The sequence below is a fragment of the Oryctolagus cuniculus genome, chromosome 11 (genome assembly GCF_051225735.1).
Source record: "Oryctolagus cuniculus isolate XC-2025 breed Fujian yellow rabbit chromosome 11, ASM5122573v1, whole genome shotgun sequence".
NCBI classification, from domain to species: Eukaryota; Metazoa; Chordata; class Mammalia; order Lagomorpha; family Leporidae; genus Oryctolagus; species Oryctolagus cuniculus.
Window position 1 is genome coordinate 109,353,612 of NC_142877.1, and position 20,164 is coordinate 109,373,775.

Sequence of the window (20,164 nt, forward strand, 5' to 3'; positions counted from 1 at the left end):
TGTAAGGTCTGCATGATTGCCCTCAACATGACAGATGAGGAAGCTGAGGCAGAACTCAAGGACTTGCTTAAGATTAAGAAGCAAAGACACGATAATGATCATTATTGTAACAAATATTTAGGGAGCACATACTATCTCTAATTCTCACATTAATTCTGCAAGGCAGATAATAATAGGTGCCTTCCAGCAGAGGTGAGCTCTGGTTTCAAAATCAAATCTGCCTGACCACAGAGCCTGTGGTTTTTTGATTATCAGCATTAGAGCAAACAGCCTCATCTCAGCTGCATGGCACAAAAGGGCTAGACAAATTTATTTAATCCACACACTGATTTTTTTAAACAATATCAATATATTAAGATAAAAAATTTAAGGCCACAAGAGAAAAGAACAATAATTAGACTGTCGTGAGTAATAACTCATGCCAAAAGACAATGGAATAATATCTTTTAAGTGTTGGGAACAAAGATCCATCAACTATTATTAGTGGGGGAGAGCAAAATAAAGACATATTCAGTTACACGAAGACTAAGAGACTAAGAGAATTTGACACCCACAGATATTCACTTAAAAATACCGAATAACCAACCAGAAAACTATAAAAGGATGCATTTCAACAAGAAGAAAAATGAAGCCATAGCAATGGCCTGGAACACAAGAAACAAAATGTCCTAGTTATTGTTGCTACAAAACAAATCACCCAAAGCTTCCAGGCCTCAAACAACCGTTGCATTTCGTTTATGAATTCTGAGGGTCAGGATCACGTGGTGGCCCAGGACTCTACATGCCACTGCCCCAGATGTGAATCCACCTTGCTCTTGTGATCCATTCTGAGCCACAGTGCAACTTCCTTCATACTCTACTGGCCAAAGAAGTCACAGCCTCACCAAGAGCCAAGAGGATGCGTGGACACCCAACTGTCTTTTCCTCTTTTTTTTTTTTAATTTACTTAGTTATTTGAGATGGAGAGTTACAGAAAGAGAGGAAAGACAGAGAGAGAGAGAGAGAGAGAGCAAGCGAGAGCGAGCAAGTACAATCTTTGATCTGCTGTTTCACTCCCCAAATGGCCACGACAGCCAGAGCTGGGCCAAGCCAAAGCCTGGAACTTCTGCTGGGTCTCCCACGTGGGTGCAGGGTCCCAAGCACTTGGGCCATCCTTGGCTGCTAAGGGCTGTTTGTCATGGGTGTGATAGCGTCAAGGTTACGTCCAAGAACTGTGGCACTGACCCTGCAGGTCCCAGAGGGGCAGCTGCAGCGCACTCCATGGCTCTTGGAGGTGGTGGTCCAACTGATGAGGTGCAGGGAGGTCCTGAGAGCTGCACAGGAGGGGCTGGACCCCTGCAATATATCACCCACTAAGCCAGCTTAAGGCACCAAGAAGACCCTAATTTAGTCCCCTCTGGCATCAACAAGTGACCAGCGGGCTGCCTCTGTGAAGAAGCCCACAGTGCTGACATCTGGTTCTGGCTGCACAAGGATGAGAACCCAGCAGTGCCTCTCGATGGAGCCCGTTACAAGCCTCCCTGAGCCCCTGCGCTAATGTAATGAAAATGTGCCACCAAGTTGCTTCTTTCCAGTAACCATTAGCCACTGTATTGGCTCCTTCTCAAAAAATAGCAACAACAAAAAAGGTCTTTGTCTTATTTAGGAATACTGAATAACTCTTAAGTTTTGCAGGAAGACTTCATAGTTTTATTAAACATTTAAAATAGGTGTACAAATATTAATTAAAGAGATCATTACTGAAAGGATAGCATTATATGGGGCCGCCATTGTGGCATAGCAGTTAAAGCCACCACCTGCAGTGCCGGCATCCCTTATGGGTGCCAGTTCAAGTCCTGGCTGCTCCACTTCCCATCCAGCTCTCTGCTATGGCCTGTGAAAGCAGCAGAAGATCGCCCAAGTCCTTGTGCCCCTGTACCTATGTGGAAAGACCCAGAGGAAGCTCCTGGCTTTGAACTGGTGCAGCTCCAGCCATTGCGGCCTTCTGGAAAAAAAAGAGTGAACCAGTGGATGGAAGACTGCCCCACCCCGCCTCTCTGTAATTCTGCCTTTCAAATAAAATATTTAAATCTTTAAAAAAAGGATAGAATCATAATTTATAGAGGAGAAAAATGGAAGAATATGAAAACTTGAGATGGTAAGAGTTAAGATGATTGAAGAAGCATAGAAAATGGAGACAGAAAGTGAAAAACACAAAATATAGGATAGCAGAAATAAGACCAAATAACACAGCAAATGAGAAAGTCTCTTCCTTCAAAAAGTGACAGGCACAAATGCTTTAACAAGCAAGTTTTACTAAACTTGTAAACTTACAGAAATCAGTATTTCACAGAACAAAATCAAAAGAAACATATAACTCATTTTATGGGCCCTTTAATTTCAATGTCAAGATCTGGCAAGAGGGGCTGGCGCTGTGCTGCAGTAGATTAAGCCTCCGCCTGAGGTGCCAGCATCCCATATGGGTGCCATTTCGAGTCCCTGTTGCTCCATTTCCAATCCAGCTCCCTACTAATGCACCTGGGAAAGCAGTGGAAGATAGCTCAAGTGCTTGGGCCCCTGCTCCCATGTGGAAGACCAGGAAGAAATTCCTAGCTCCTAGCTTCCGACTTTGGATCAGCGCAGTGCCAGCCGTTGCAGCCATTTGGGCAATGAACCAGCAGATGGAAGATCTCTGTCTGTCTGTCTATCTATCTGTCTCCCTCTAACTCTGCCTTGCAAATAAATAATCTTTTTAAAAAGTCTAAAAAAATTACTAATTAACATACTATATTAATAGAGTAAGATAAAAATCATACCAAGCATAAAAGCATTTCTTATAATTCAGCTCTCAAGTATGATTTTGAAGAAAACTCTCTCAAGTATGATTTTGAAGAAAAACTCTAATAGAAGAAAACTTATTTAATATTAAAGGGTATCTAAAACTCTGCAGCAAATATTAGACTTAATGGGTGAAATTTTAAAAGTTTTCCCACTTAAGTCTTAAAAGGATAGGAACATCTTCTAGCAACAATATGTCTAATATGTACTGGAGGTCCTAACCAACACTAAGAAAATGAAACAGAAAATTTTCAAGGATAGCACAAAATTATCTTTATTTATAGATGTAATGGTTCTTGATAAAGAGAACCTACAAACTAACAGAACAAATAACAGTTCAGATAGATTACTGGATTGTTTTTATTAAATCATTGGCAGCCTCAGTGCTAACTTGAAATATAATTAAAATACACATATGTATGTGCTTATGTGTTTGTGTGTGTGTATCACTCATAATAGCAATAGAAGCTAAAAAGCACCCAGAAATAATTCTAAAAAATTATTTTAAGTTCTTCAAAGAGAAATTTTAAGCTGAATTGAAATATCCTATATTCATGTTTGGAAAAGACTCAACATCAAAAAGATGTAATCCTCTTCAAATTGATATAAAATTTAATGGAATTCTGCTCCAAATTGCAATTTTTGTCTTTGATTTTTGACAATCAAACCTTGAAATTCATATGGGAAAGCAAGAGGCTCAGAATATTAAAGAGATTCTGAAGCTAAAGAACAGCAAGAGTTGGGAATTTCTCATCTGATATTCAGGTTTATTATAAAGTAATGATGTGTGGTTTCTGTGTTGGACAACTAGAGTACAGACCCAGAACAAAGATGCTCAAGGCAAGCTGACGTGAAACTTGCCTCCCCTTCTCAAGGTCTCATTCTTGAACACTGTATGGATGAATTGTGTTCCAGAGTATTAAAGTCAAAGGAGAAAGATTCGGATATAAACATATCTGACCTCTTCCCTGCCACTTCTCCAAGCCCAATCTTTGTGTCCTTGTCTATAAAACAGGAGGGTTGTATAGATGCTTTCCAAGGTGCTGACTGTGCTACTAGACTAACCCTATTTTTACTATTGAAAGTTTTCCATTCTAATTTATTATTTCATGGTATGTTTTCTCGCTTTCCGTCCATGTTGACTTAGGTTAGCATCCCAGTGAATAATTTCTCTATTATGGAGACTTTTCGTCTAAGTATTTGAAGCTGTCTTTTGATTTCTTTGACAGTAACTCTGTGAACAAATCAGGGATTTCATAGGATCTTACACATTAGTAGCAAACAGGAACTTAGAGATAATACAACAATAACTACCATTTATTAAGCATCAAGTGTGTACTTCTTCTCAGTAAGAAGAGAGTATCACTTGTCTTCTACAAGTGTGTGCTGAGCATTAAATGCAATGATAAATCTCAGGACCAGCACTGTGGCACAGTGGGTTAAGCCGCTTGCAGCATTGGCATCGGCATCCCATATCAGAAAGCCAGTTTGAGTCCTGGCTGCTCCTCATCCAACCCAGCTCCCTGATAATGTACCTGGGAAACAGCAGAGAATGACCCAAGTTCCTGGACCCCGCCACCCATGTGGGAGACCTAGATGAAGGTCTAGGCTTCTGGCTTCAGCCTGGTCCAGCCCCAGTCATTGTGGCCATTTGGGAAATGAACCTGTGAATGAAAGATATCTCTTCCTCCCTCTCTCCCTCCCTCCCTCCATCCCTCCCTCCCTTCTCTCTCTCTCTCTCTTTCTCTCTCTTTCTCCCTTAAAATAAATAAATAGATAAATCTTTTTAAAAATCTACAGGATTAACATAGTAGCTCCCACACAAAAATGCTCAATAAATGTCTGTTCCTGGTTTTTAACATTTAGAAGAACTAGGGTGGTTGAAGTAACTCATCTGCGGTCTCAGCTACTAAATGGTTAGAGCTAGGATCTCAGCCTAGATAGGTTGATCCCAGAGCACTGCCGTTACCCATAATGCCTTGCTTAGCAGTTCACATGTGGGTAAGTGGATGGAAAGTTTAGTGTAGGAGAATGCACCTCACAATGACTCAGCAGAGCCTGAATCTTGCTCAATGCCAAATGGACTTGAAAAGCAGACACAGCAGTGCCGATGGAAGAAGAACATGGAGGGAAGTCAGGACAGTAGACCTCGGCCTCGAGCTCTGCAGGCTCCTCAGAGAGGGGGAGAGGAGCAAATGTGCATGACCTGCTGGGAAGCAAGCAGCCTCATAGTCAAGGCAAGGATTTTGCTCTGTAGCTTTCCTGGACCAAAATAGTAAATCTATCTTAGATGCAGCGTGTGAGTGTGTGCAGAAGCCAGGTGCAATTAAGAAGGGGAAAAAAATTGAGAAATTCTACCAAGGAGTCCTTCAAAATCCCCAACTGGCCCTCAGCACCTTTTTCCGTGATGCAGAGAGACAGAGCTCCCAACCCAAGTGGCCCCTGTGAGGACCAATTCACTTATGTCGTCTATGCCCTGTTTTCCTACTTGTGCTATGAGATTAGGCCAGAGGATTTCTACAGGTGCAGGAACAGATTCTGGAGGCAGACCAAACTGTGGCACATCCCTGCTCAACTGCAGATGGAGAGAGATTTTCCTTGATGTGTAAGGAAGGATAAAATACCACCTATCTCCCAGTTTGTTGTAAGGAAGAGACCTTAGTAGAGTTCTTGGTATACAGTAAGCACTCAATAACCACTAGGTGTGATGATGATGATGATGATGATGATGATGATGATGATGATGATGATGGACTGAAAAGAAAAATAGTGTGAGAGAGACTCCTTAGGTCTCTTAAAGAGCAAACCAGAGCGAAACAGGAAGAGGGAGACGGAACTATGGAACTAGCAGTGAAGTGCGGCACTTCTCTCTGACTTTGCATACTTGAGTTTTGGATTGCAGCAGACATTAACTGAGCCCCCACTACATTCCATGTCCATGGTGGCAGCATTACATGCAAAAAATGGTGGTTTTGAAATGATGTGTCATTTATTCATTGTGTCATCTTTCACAAGTACTTGACCTGCAAAATAGAATTTAAAATATCCTCCTTAAACAGGGTTTTGCAGAGCTTAAACTAGAGAATATGAGAGCTTGAATACAGAGAGTGGCACAAAGGAAAAACCTTTAAAAATGGTTGTCTATATTCCCTTTTGTAAAATAATCGACCCTAAATTGAAAATGAAGAATACTACTTAAACATACCAAATATTTTTAAATTCAGTACTTTTTCTAAGAACCATGCATGTCTCAGAAACATTTAAGGAAATAATTCAGTTGTTGCAAATTTGAAATTTCAATTCTGCTCCCAGAATCATGTCAGGTGTACTGGTAGATACTAATGAACTAGAACACAAAGTCTCTGCTGTGGACATACTTGGGGAAATAAGGTTTGCTTGGGGAGGAGACACTATGAAAGACACCGTGTCAATAAAGGCTGGACAGAGTTAAAAGCACTCAGGAAGAGGCCAGTGGGTATGTGAGAGCCCAGAAGCATTTGGGCAGATGGCTTGATGGCTGCCATTTCTGATGGTGTCATATTAATAGAGCAATGAAAAGATTTGCTTGCCACACACCACTAATGGCACTTACTTTATGCCATGCACAGTGAAGAAAATCAACCTCTGACCATGGGGAGATCAATGTTGAATGGAGAGAGGAGATGCCTGAACAGATGATGATGGCACGGGAGAACGTGTGTCATCGACCAGGCAGAGAGGGAACGCAGGGGACAATGTGACTTAACCTTGCCGTTTGATCTGTTCTCGCCAGGGTCTTTTCACCTGATTCACTTGATGTTTGACGACTACGTGCTCTACCTATTAGAATCTCTGCACTGTCAGGAGCGGGCCAATGAGCTCATGCGAGCCATGAAGGGAGAAGGGAGCACTGGTAAGCCCCCATTCACACGGTTTGATCTGTACCTCTACTTCTGTGCTCTGTGTTTCTTTTAAGTCTGTATCCTCCCAAAAAATTCAGGAATAGGAAATGGGTCCAAGTGACATGAAGCCAGTATTGTCCTTTCTAGAGTGGGCATCTGTGTATGGGAATTACCCCGAGGGGCATGACGGTGAGGGGACACCATCAAAGAGTTTTTTTTTTTTTTTTTTTTTTTTTTTTTGTTTTTTTTTTGACAGGCAGAGTGGACAGTGAGAGAGAGAGACAGAGAGAAAGGTCTTCCTTTGCCGTTGGTTCACCCTCCAATGGCCGCCGCGGCCGGCGCGCTGCGGCCGGCGCACCGCGCTGATCCGATGGCAGGAGCCAGGAGCCAGGTGCTTTTCCTGGTCTCCCATGGGGTGCAGGGCCCAAGCACCTGGGCCATCCTCCACTGCACTCCCTGGCCACAGCAGAGAGCTGGCCTGGAAGAGGGGCAACCGGGACAGAATCCGGCGCCCCGACCGGGACTAGAACCCGGTGTGCCGGCGCCGCTAGGCGGAGGATTAGCCTAGTGAGCCGCGGCGCCGGCTATCAAAGAGTTTTAAGCAGAAGAGAGAGACATGACCCAAATGAGAATAAATATTTCAGTTTTTCAAGTTCCTCAAGGACAACCTATCTTGACATCTGGCTCTAAGAACTCGCCCTCTCTCTATTCGTAGCGGAGGTCCGAGAAGAAATCATCTTGACGGAGGCCACCCCGCCAACCCCTTCACCGGTGCCGTCGTTTTCTCCAGCAAAATCTGCCACATCTGTGGAAGTGCCGCCTCCTTCCTCCCCTGTCAGCAATCCATCCCCTGAGTACACTGGGCTCAGCACTACAGGTAACAAAAAGTCCTTCAAAAGCTTTGGATGGGGAGCTGATCTCAAGCAAGGGCTTTCTGGGAAAGCAGTCTTCTTTCCGATCTCTAAAATCCAATGCCCAAGCCTGGTGTCTTCCTGGATTGGCGGATAACTTGCAGGTACTTATCTGCTCATTGGGATATACCCTGTTCACTGCTGTTTTGACAGGTCAAGCACATGGTAAAATCTCTACCCCCAAAACCAAGCTGCTAAAATCACTCAAACACATAAATTAATACATAGCCACTCTCGAACACAAGAAAGGAAACTCCCTAGGAACCAAAAGCTGAGTGGCATCTCTGGAAGAGGGCAGACAAGAAGCCATATGCTAAGCCATGGCAGCGTGAATGAGGCAGAGCTCTGGACAGAGCTGGTGGTGAGGCAAGCGAGGGCTGTCCTGCTCGTGGCTGTGAGGCTGATGCTACCCTGAGGCTGCTCTGATGAGAGGCTCACATAGCCCAAGACAAGCCCAGAATCCTCATAGGATGAAGTCACAACCAAGAATTACCTAAGCCCAGAATAACTGAAAGCAGAGACCTGAACAGATATTTATGAAGCAATGTTCACAACAGCATTGTTTATAAAAACCAAAAGGTAAATCCATAATTAACAGCGTTATTTGCAATAGCCAAAGATGGAAATAACGCAAGCGTCCATTGATGGATGAACAGATTTAAAAATCTGATCTGATCTATATATAAATCCACCAGAATATTATTCAGCCTTAAAAGGACTTGAATTCTGACACAGGCTACACCATGGATGAACCTTGAAAGCATTATGCTAAGTGAAGAAAAACCAGACGCAAACGGACAAATGTTATATGATGTCACTTACATGCAGTCTCTAGGACAGTCAAATCTGTAAAGAGCGAGAGTAGAAGGGGGCTGGTTGTTGGGGGCCAGCGAGGCGGGGAATGTGGAGCTGGCGTTTAGTGGTTATGCAGTCTCAGTTGGGGAAGATGGTGGTGCTGGTGTACAGCAATATAAATGTATGTAATGCTAAGAGCTGTACGGTTAAGACTGATTACATGGTAAATGTTGTTACATATATTTTATCACCATAAAAATCACCAGAGCATCCGTCAGAGCCCAGTCCCATGAAAGAGGGCCAATAAGCTTAAGAAGAGGCAGAGTTTATATTCAAAACAGTGAAAGCATGGACAACCTGAACAGAACTGTTAAGATGGGGACTAAAAAGAAGAAATCATACTCAGGACTTCACATTACTTTGGAAGTGAATTGCTTTTTCAAAGAGGTTTTTTTTTTTTTTTTTTTTTTTTATTTGAAAGGTAGAGTGACAGAGAGAAAGGGAGAAAGAGTAAAAGATAATTTTCCATGTGTTGGTTCACTCCTCAAATGCCTGAACAGCCAGGTCTGGGCAAGGTCAAAGCAAGGAACCCAAAACTCCAGCCAGGTCTCCCATGTGGGTTCGGGGGCCCACTTTGCTGCCTTCCCAGGTGCATTAGCAGGGATCTGGATCGGAAGAGGAGCAGTTAGATTTGAACTGGCATTCCAGTATGGGATGCTGGTGTCACAGGCCACAGGTTAACCTGTTGCACCACAACGCTGGCCCCTGAAGTAAAGTGCTTTAAAAGGAAATACATAATTATTGAAATAAAATTTTCAATGGAGAGGTTAAATGGAAAATTAGATCCAACAGAGAGAATTAGTGAACCAAAAGCATGAGTGAGGAATTCTGTGATGATGTGATGCAAAGAGATACAGAAAAGTTACATACAAAAGCAATGCTAGGATAAAGAGCTGATAATCCAGAAATTCCAATATTAATGAATAAATGTCTTAGAGGAAGTACAGAAATCATGGTTGACAGTTTCACAGAATGGGAAGAAGAGAAGACTTCTGAGGTTGAAGGCTCTCATTGAATACTGTGCTATACAAGTGGAAAAAGAAACACTCACTTCTAAGTCCTCTGAAGAAAATCAGAGAGAAAAGAAATCATATTAGCCCCCAAAAGGAAACAGATAACCTCCAAAAGGGAGAGAATCAGATAGGGGACTTCTCAATAGCAACAGTATGTTCAACATCTGAAACAGAGTGTTTAAAAAGTACAAAGAAAAAATGCATTGAAAACCTTGAATCCACAATCCTGGAGATACATGCATATAGACATACATGCATACAGGCATGTGCATATATGTGTACATACATGTCAGTGTGTATATAAGGACTTTCTGTGTGCCAAGTCCTATGCTCGGTGCTAGGAGAATTACACAGATTAATGTGCCAAGGTCTTACTACCAAGCCAACGTAGAGATAAGGAGAAGTACAAAGACAACTAATGGAGGCAGAAGGTAGCATGTGCAGGAAGTGAAGAATAAATTAATCCCACAGGAGGAGATTCTGCCTGGCTGGAGGTATCAGGAAGGACCCATAGACTCCAGTGTTTGTGGAGTACAGTACTTGGTAAAGCTATGGTAATTAATTCATTATCTTTCTACCCAAACCTGTTCTGTTACCCTCCCGTAACCTTGGCACCAAATATGGGAGTCAGCCTCAAATCTTTCTTCTCTCTCAACTCCTGTACTCTTCAGGGTAGGCTAAGCTGCTGTAAGAGAAAAAGTTCCAAACAGACGGGACTAACACAATAGATATCTATTTCATGTTTGAAAATAGTTCCATCAGTATATGCAGTCTCCAGGCAGGCCCTCTGTAATGCAGCCATCTAGAAGAACAAACTCGTTCCGTACTGGGCTCCACCATACTCCAAAGTGTGGTCCACACACCAGCAGTATCAGCATCTCCTGGGAACTTAGGAGAAATGCCGATCTCAGGTTCTGCTGCAGACCTCTGGAATCGGAGACTCTAGGGGTGGGGCCCAGCCAGCAGTTCAGCGAGCCTCCTGGTCACCTTGATGCTCACTAGTTTGAGGACCACCGCCTTGGGGGCTTTGTCATGCCTGCAACCAGCTCCCAGAGGTGGAAAGAAGGCACAGAGCCGGAAACCCCACTCCCTTCAAAGTCCTGGCCTAGAAGTGGCACACACCACTTCGATTAATATTCAGTGAGGTCTCAGGCACATGGCTCATAGAACTGCAAAGGAGGTTAGGAAATGTGGAATATGGTGTGTGGCTGGCTAGGGGACAGGGGACAGGAGTTGGCATTGCCTGTCATGCCTCCCAAGGCCAGCTGTTCTGGGACAAATCTCGACTGATCCATTCCTTCCCTTCCCATTCATGCCACATGGCTCAGGCCTTCCTCACCCAAGGACGTCCACAGTGACGTTCAAGCCGGTGACCTGCTCCAGGTCCTCGTCTGTCCTTCCACACTGCCTAGTAGGCTTATTTCGGTAAAGTCCATGCCTCCTCGAAGTGCTGAGCTGAAGAACCCTCGGCTTTAAACAGCTCTCATTTTCCAGATTGCTTCTCACACACCATTGCTCCTCCGCCAACTATCTGCATCCGCTCCCTGATGAATTCCTTCTCATCCTCGCTGGGCTTACTTACATCCTACTTTTACTTAGAATAGGACTGTTCTCAGAACAGACAGAACTAGATGATCTTCATTGGGCCAAATAAATAGTGTCAGACTGCCCCATTCAGGATGTTGTCTTTTACCACTCATGCACACAGCCCGCCCAGACATATTTCTCAGGTAGCTTCCGCGTAGCCAGCGACACAGTGGGGAACGAGATCATCTGTGTGCCTGCCCCCCGGGCGTCCATGTCTGGAGGTCAGGCTTCTGATGACTGAATCGGCCATTACAGGTAGTGCTGGTCGGGAGCCTGGTGTTGTGAGAGCGCAAGGGACCCTCCGGCCTGTATGTGAAAGGCACGGGAGGGCTGAAGAATGGCAAGACGGTGTCCCAGGTGGAGGAAGTAGCTAACTTACAGGCCTGGAGACTAGCAGAGAGTTATCTTCAGGCATCTTCAAGTGTACACACCCCAGAGTCGTTTGATGAATTCTTTCTCCCAAAAGTTTCCTCTCTCTCCAGATCCTCAGCTAGTCAAGGAGGGAATCAGTGGATGCTTGAGTGCCGTAGGGTGCCTGCTCTAAACTTTTCCAGGGGCAGAAAGTCACCAACAAATTCAGTGTCCATCAGGGACTGCTAAGGAGATCGGCTTCTTCAAAGGACTGAAAAGCCGGGTTCGGCCAGGGCACGGCATTAGGTGGCGATTTGATCGCACTCCGAGTGCACAGCTCGAGAGTCCTCGTCTAATGTGGAAACTGAGGCTGAGTGCGGCCTCGCTGTCGCAGATGCACCTGAAATCGTATTTGGTTTTCTCCTTTGAGGAGGAAGAATGTGGTCAGACGCTCCCCCTCCCACTCGCTCTCCACAGTGGGCTGTTGTACAAGTAGTTCCTGCTTAGAAGGCACGGGAGCAGGAGCTGCACAGGGCAGAGCTACTTTGTTCACTGAGAATGAAAGAGGAAGGGATCCAAGCTCGGTTCGCAGCTCTTCAGTCGCTCAGTGGTTTGTCCAAGATTGGAATCACCGAGCAACCATCCTACTCTATCCCCCCCCCCCCCCCACCAGTCTCCTTCCTGCGTCCCTCGGAAAGGAGCAAAGGTGTTAAGGGCCAGGCACCATTGACCCAAATAATCCTGCCCGTATATCGCCGTCACCACCAGGGAGACACACACGTGTCTGCCCGTGTTAACGCCCTTACTTCTGAAGCAAGCAGGGACATAACGCAAAGAAAACATGTCTGCATCACGCAGCTGAGACAGCATGAGTGAAACATTTCCCACAATGTGGCGACAAGACCTGCCGGGAGACTGTAAGGGGACGAGGGGGTGGGAGGAGAGGGGAGGGAAGATTTCTAGGGTCACCTCATGATTCTTACCCAGCTATAAGTCTGCCTGGCTCTGTATCAGCTGGAGGGCCTCGAGCGGTGTGATGCGGGTGTGATGGTCAAGGCCGCAAGAATATCATAAATGTGCTCAGAGATTTCTGTGCAATGCGTTCAAGAGTCATAAAAGCTTCTTAGAAATACAAATGTGAAACAGGTTCTCTTCAGATGCTTGTAAGCTTTGAAGATTTTGGCACATTCCAGCTTTGTTCTCAGACATCTCTAGGGGGCATTAAAAATGTCGTCCTATATACAACTGTGTCTAACAGCTTTCTCAAGTGCCACTTTTGAAATGCTCCATTGCTAAATGAGACTGGACCTTGGCACGCAATGTGAGTCCCAGTTGTAGAGGAAACAGAAACATAATTTCCTAACAATATGTGTGGCTTTACACAAGTATTATAAAGCACATATGATTTATCCACAATATGCACCTAAATATTAGGATATTTATTATGACAGGCTCCTTAAATTTGGGAGTTTATGCAACATTCTTTAAATAGTCTTGTAAATTGGAAAATGGTTATGTAAATCTTTTTTTAAAAAGATTTTATTTATTTATTTGAGAGGTAGAGTTACAGAGAGAGAGAGGGAGAGACAGAGGGAAAGATCTTCCATCTGCTGGTTCACTCCCCAAATGGCCTCAATAGCCAGAGCTGGGCTGATCCAAAGCCAGGAGCCTGGAGCCAGGAGCTTCTTCCGGGTCTCCCATGCAAGTGCAGGAGCCCAAGCACTTGGGCCATCTGCTACTGCTTCCCCAGGCCATAGCAGAGAGCTGGATCAGAAGAGCAGCAGCTGGTACATGAACCAGCGCCCATATGGGATGCTGGTGCTATGGGCGGAGGCTTAGCCTACTATGCCATAGTGCTGGTCTTGGTTATGTAAATCTTAAGCATTTGTCATGTTTCTTCTTTTTCTTCTTTTTTTTTTTTTTTCAAGATTTATTTATTTATTTGAAAGAGTGCAGAGAGGGAGAGACAGAGCTCTTCCATCCACTGGTTCACTCCTCCCCAAATGGCTGTAACAGCTAGGGTTGGGCCATGCTGAAACCAGAAGCCAGAAGCCAGGAACTTCATCTGGGTCTCCCACATGGGTGGTGGGGGCCCAAGTACTAGGGCCATCCTCTGCTGCTTTCCCAGGCCATTAGCAGAGAGCAAGATAGGAAGTGGAACAGCTGGAACATGAACTGGTGCCCATATGGGATGCCAGCACCACAGGTAGCAGCTTTATCTGCTATGCCACAATGCCATCTCCTTGTCATATTTCATCTTAAAAAAAAACCTCATCACATGGTTTTTAAGCACAGTTAATTTTATTTCTATTTTTAAATTTCTCCTTGATTTATATCCCATCTATTTTCTAAAAAGTTTCTGAATTAGTTTACAATAAAAACAGGAAAACCAATTTTTTTAAAGGACTCATACTAGAAAGCAAGATATTTTTTAAAAGGTGAGGGAAAATTAGACAAAAAAACCTGTTATGATAGCTTAAAAATTTTATTAAAACCTTAAGTGGACTCTCATGTGATGTAGTTATTCAGTTGGGTTTCCAGTGTACTCTAAATATCAGTGAGCATTTGATGTATTTTCCGGGTTGACTTGTTGAGAGTCAAGGCCAGCCAGGTACCTGTGACTCTTCAACAAGTCAGTGTCTCACTCTGCATGATGGACACTTCCCTATTTTTCAGCTAAGAGAAAGAGAACAGTATCACGTCTGCTTGGTGAGCACAGAGCAAAAAATTAATTCATTGCACATAACCTTTTGGCATCCTTTGATGCAGGGACAAGGGAATACAAGGTAGTACAGATAATGAGTTATGACTCACTAGGAAAATAGCCACTCTGTTTATTCAGATCTGTGTCTAGGTCCATGTCCATACTAACCAGTATTTATAAATATATTTTCTTAAGCCTGTAGTTACTGTTTTTAAAGAAGAGGAAGAAAGGGAAAGAAAAGGAAAAGAAGAGGTACCTAAAATTTAACTTGATGTATGGCCATTGTTGATTGCCTTTGTTAGTTTCTGGAATGCCAGGATAAGGGACTAGTTAAAGGATTCCACTTCAACAGATTTCCACCAGGCAGAAGCAAGCCCTCTCACCAGTTCTGTGGGCTTGCCACCTCCCTCATGGCCTGGCAAAGTTCCAAAACCTTGACTTTAAGGAAAACTGGCTCTTCTCCTCTTCAGGAGTGTGGCAGGTGGTGCCAAAACTGATCAGTCCATTTAACATGACACTGGGCTGCAATTCTTCACTGTCATTCCAAGCAAGATGTTGAGCCCCCACTCTGTCAGAGCTGGCCACCGGAAAGGTTGAAGGGTTCTCAAACCTCATTTACGATGTCATTTTAAGTATTCCCTCCTTTAGCAATGACAATAAAAGTTAACTATTAAACTCATGTTTTCAACTTCCCACCATGGGTTCCCTGCAACACAAAACCAGCAAATTAAATCACTTGAGATAGTAGGGAGGCCTGATGAAATAAAGGCGAACTCCTCATAGTAACTCTCCCTTAATGGGAGAACATCTGGCCTGCCAGCTGCGATTTCTCCACATCTGTTGGGGATGTCCCACAGAAAACTGACCCCTCAGTCTTTGCAAGCTAACAAAAGCCCGGTGATTCCAAGGGCAGCTCAGCTGAGTGGGATGTGGTGGACACCAGCCCTGCCACCGAGCCCCAGATGAGTCATTTGCAGATGCTTGGGGTTGTCACCACCGTTGATCCCCCACCCCACCCCACCCCCACACCCCACTCCCATTCTTGCTGCTTCCTTTTCTTTAAAGGAACTGTGTTAGGGAAAATCAACCAGGATTGAGCCACACTTTGACTTCCCTCTATGATGTCTCATCTCGGTGTTGGACTGCTGCTTTCTCCATTGACCAAGTGTGTATTTTGTGTATGATCGGTGCCGTGTCTTGGGGGTACAGAAGCAGCAAAGCAGGGTTAGCGTGTGGCCTAGTGATTAGGATTCCACATCCCTTGTTGGAGTGCCTGGCTCTGCTTCTGCTTCTACCTCCTTGCTAAATGTGCATCCTGGGAGGAGGTAGCAGGTGGATGGCCCAAGTAATTGGGTCCCTGCCACCCATGTGGGAAAGCTGCATTGTGGCCCCAGCTCTAAGCTTAAGCCCCACTGGGCCACTGTGGGCATTTGGGGAGTGAACCAGACGATGGGAGTTTTCTCTATCTAGCCAGCCCTCTGCCTCCCAAGTTTTTTAAAAAGATTTTTTTTTTAATTTAAGTGGTAGTTTTTTTACAAAAAATTATTTATTTATTTGAAAGACTTAACATAGAGAGATGGAGAGACAAAGAGAGAAATCTTCCATACAGAATTAAACCAGCAGTCAGCAGTCAAACAGCCTTTCAAGGAAATAGTATATTACAGAGTTTTGCTACTTAAGTGTGGTCTGGGGACCCGCAGAATTCTCATCATTTAGAAGCCTGTTAGAAATGTCCCACTCCATGGGCCTAGCACTGTGGCACAGTAGGTAATCCTCTGCCTGCAGCACCAGCATCGCATATGGGTGCCAGTTCTAGTCCCGGCTGCTCCACTTCCAATCCAGCTCTCTTCTATGACCTGGGAAAGCAGTAGAAGATGGCCCAAGTGCTTGGGCCCCTGCACCCATGTGGGAGACCTGGAAGAAGCTCCTGGCTCCTGGCTTCGGATCGGCCCAGCACCGACCATTGTAGCCAATGGGAAGTGAACCAACAACGGAAGAAGATCTCTCTCTGTCTCTCCCTCTCACTATCTGTAACTCTACCTCTCAAATAAAATAAACAAAAAATTTTTTAAAATGTCCCACTCCCAACCTACTAAATCAGAATCTGTTTTAAAAATAAAAGATTTATTTTTACTTTATTTGAAAGGAAGACAGAATTAGAGAGAGAGAGAGAGAGAGAGAGATAAAGAAAGAAATCAAAATAGATCTTCCATCTGCTGGTTTTCTCCCCAAATGCCCAGAACTACCAGGATTAGACCAGACTGAATCTGGAGCCCGGAACTCCATGCAAGTCTCCCACTTAGACAGCAAGAACCAAAGACTCAAGACATCGTCTGCTGCCTCTCAGGGTGTGCATTAGCAGGAAGCTGGATCAGAAGTGAAGGAGCTGGGATTCGAACCAGACACTCTGATACAGTATGCAAGCATCCCAAGTAGGGACTTAACTACTGTGCCAAACATGTGCCCCCGGGGAATCTGCATTTTAACAAGATTCCCAGGAGTGAAATGCACATTGCACACTGGGAAGCAACATTGTGGAAAGACTTTGGAGTTGGGCAGATCTGCATTCAAGTCCCAAGTCTGCCATGTACCTTGGCAAGACTTTTAACTTATTGGACCTCAATTTTCCCACCTGCAAAAGAAGGTAACAGTTACTGGGAAGATTGAATGAGTCCGTGTATGAAAAAAACTAGCATGAGGACTGGTTTACATTGGAGACTCATTCATTTATTCAGCAAATCACGACTGATTACACCCTATCCTATGTTTAAAACCCCTTCCCAAACAAATCAAAATGAAAAGCTCAAGGAAGAAGGTTTCGTGTGGGCTGGGAAGGGATAATGCCCCCCTCTGACAGCTGCAATAGAAAGTGGTCCAAACTGCCTCCTTCGGGGTCTTTACAGGATTCTCAAAGATCAGGGGCTTCCACCACTGCTCTCAACCTCGAAAGAAACACGGATGTGAGAATGAGGGGGAGGGACAGAGACTAAGAGAAAAAGGTGTGGGAATTAGACAAATAGGGAAGATTTGTTACTGTTCCGCCAATAAATACAAAGTGTCAGGGCCGTCTTGAAAATTAAGCGCTAACTGCTAGCAGCACAGATCTTCTTCTGTTGGTTTCCCTGGAAAAGAAGGGACAGCAGTAGCACTTCTCACTGGAGGTCCCACCAGTAGGAAAGGGAATGCAAGGGGTGTTCTTTCCTGCGCCCCAGGCAAAAAGAGTTTCTCACCCAAGCCAGTAGGTGTTAATCTGCTTAAGCCTGCCTGAGTGGACCCGTTAGATTGCTGGCACACGGCCATTTAGAGGTTTTGTTCCCCAGACCACAGGAGCCCATTTTCCCAAGAGTTCCACTCGCTTTTTGTTTGATAACGTGTACTTCAGGCAGCATTGACTCCTTCCACAACAAATTCAATGGAACAAAAATTTACTGCACACCTACTATTTGGCAGAGCCTCTGTTGGGGACACAGAGATTAATAAGGAACAGTTGGCCCTGCGGCATTCTTGCAGGTGATGGCTGTTATCAGGAGGTCTCCCTACTGCCTGGAAAAAAAAAATCCCTCTGGCTTCCTTGGCTGCTTTGAATATCCACTGACCGTGCTGTGCACCCCCAAGGTCCGAGGCGGGCTTGAGGGGTTAATTCCTTGCTTGTTGTGGCTGGCTCATTATTCTCCCAAACTCTTCACCCCTCTCCAGTTCCATTTCCTACTGCAAAATTTGTTCAATCCATTTCATAAATGTTTGCCTTTTTACAGAAGCAATACACAATTCACTACAGAAAAATACAGATAAGCAAAACAAAGAGCGAATTTTAAAATCATCCTAATCCCACCACGTATTAGTGTGTTGTAATAGGAAGGGCATTTTGAAAAATCCTAACAGTAATTTAATTTCACATGAAGTTTAAAACAGAGAGGAGGGCAGTCTCACGTAATCTAGTCACCTGGGATGTGATACCTTTGGGGGTTTTCCTTCGGTGTTCTTGTAGTTCTTAGCAATGATGGCCACCACATTTAGCCTGCCAAAGACAGAGGAAGAATATAATGCAGATGGGCGAAGCATACTGCTAAATCAGAACACTAGAGATCTGGAAGAAAAGTGTGTTTATAAGTTTATTGTAAGTGGTAAAATTATGATTGCTCTTCACAGGTTTCTGTTCTTGGTAATAGAGTCTGACCCAGGAAACTTGTCCTTCTTCCCTAAGATCTGGAATGGGAAGATTCTTATGTAAAGGTTTCACATAAGCATGCCCAGATTCATAAAGAAGCATGCTTGAATATCGGTAACAGCCTGGCATGGGTCCGGCTCTTTGGCATGCATTATCTCAGTTAATCCTCACACAGCAGTCCTGAAGCTATTGTTGGCATTGTCTCTGTTTCACAAATGATGAGACATTGCTCAAAAAGTTTGAGAGGCTCTCTCAGATTGCCAATTTCATGGCAGAACCAGTACCCAGAGCTGAGGGACACTGTGGTAGACAGGGTTGAAAATGGGTGGTAGACCTGGGTTCAGAGCCCTGTTGGGCCATCTGCCCACTCAATCTGGGACCTGGGCAAGCTGTATAACATTCAAAGTTGCCTGGGAACTAGATTTCTCTGTGATGCTATTAGCCTGTACTTGGTGCTGACATACAGAACAGTCCTAAGAGTCCACTATGAGGGTGTTGTTGAGGACATTGTTGAATAGTTCACTTTGCCTCCTTATGAGGGCATCTGAGAGAAATTCCTGTTTGGTCAGAATCCCAAGGACAATATTCTCCTGAACAAATCACTAGCTTATGCACCTCACTGGTCAGGTTTTCCTTCAGCATTGGCTCCTAGACAACTCAGAGCTAACCCTAAGGCTCGCTGATGGGAAGAATTTGGACCTGTAGGGTATCCGTTTTTGCTCATTCCCGATTGCACTTTCTGCCTCCAATTTTGTTCTCTTTCATTCCCACTTTCTTATTATCTTCTTGGATCTTCTGTATTCCTACATGTACCGACTCCCTAGAATTACTATGCAATAAACCCTCAGTTTCCTGCTCTATGAACTGGGGATAACGTTACTCCTAAGGTTGTCTGTAAAACACTTCACAAGGTGCCTGGCATATATTAGATGCTCAATAAATGGTGTCTCCTTTCAAGCTCTTGGGATGAATCTTTGTCACTTCATGTTCAAAAGGACATTATTTGCATTCCAAAAGATTCTCCAATAAACAGAGGGCTCACCACAGGGTTCTTTCAATAATATACCAATGTATTTAAAATAGGATTCCATTGTCACATTCCTGGAAGGGTATTCACTGAGTCTCTTTTGCATAATTGGGTTCAGTGCTGATCCAGCAACTCTGCCTCCTATTGCTATTCCACACCAAGACAGCTACTCTCCTGAGCTATTTTCCAAGTCCATGGGATGGAATGGTTGGAATTCAAAAATTTCTTCCCTGAGGAAGGGAATTTTAAGATAGAAATGGTCTGCTGTAGAAAATACAGAATAGAAGGAGCAAGTTTTCTCTTTTGCTGAACTTTATCAATAGTCTCCCCTCACCAATTCTTGAGTTTTCCAAGTGCCTAAAAGAGGTTGTTGAATCCTAGTTCCTCTGCCTTCTAAAATGGGCTTAATTATTTCCACTATGTTAACATATTTAACAATGTTATCAGAAGCTGTCTGATGAGTTTATTATTGCCACTAGCAATGTCTTAAATTATCTTTTTTAAAAATTCAAACCATTAAAATTCTAAGCATTTTCAGGGCTTTTAATCTTGCCAGTCCCCCCCCCCCCAAACCCTAGAAGTTTCGAGGTATCCAATTAAAAGGAAATAAATGGAATTAATAATATGTATGGGATAGGTCACCGTCCAGGTCACTGTCTAATAATCTTCAAAAAGACCTGGGCAGGCAGAACCCAATAATCTACTTATGTTGCTTAAAGCAATTTGTTGGATCCTTAACACCTGTTGAGTTGAGTGGTGAAAAGTTAATTTGCGGTGCCTGCTGGGACTACACTGCCCCTCCTTCTTTTGCCCCCCTCCCTCCTTCCTTCCATTCCTCTCTTCCTTCTTA

The 20,164-nt window shown here is 44.1% G+C and overlaps 1 protein-coding gene and 1 long non-coding RNA gene across 7 annotated transcripts in view; one reads left to right on the plus strand and one right to left on the minus strand.

Moving 5' to 3' along the window:
* Nucleotides 1-20,164, plus strand: part of RFX4 (regulatory factor X4) — a 164,954-nt gene that overhangs the window by 132,376 nt on the left and 12,414 nt on the right. For all 5 annotated transcript variants that reach the window (XM_008257109.5, XM_051846592.3, XM_008257108.4 and 2 more), the window contains 2 exons: nucleotides 6,590-6,709; nucleotides 7,414-7,575. In XM_008257109.5, coding sequence (XP_008255331.1) covers nucleotides 6,590-6,709; nucleotides 7,414-7,575 — 282 coding nt within the window. The remainder of the gene's footprint in view (nucleotides 1-6,589; nucleotides 6,710-7,413; nucleotides 7,576-20,164) is intronic.
* Nucleotides 1-20,164, minus strand: part of LOC138844426 (uncharacterized) — a 58,192-nt gene that overhangs the window by 13,639 nt on the left and 24,389 nt on the right. The window lies entirely within an intron of this gene.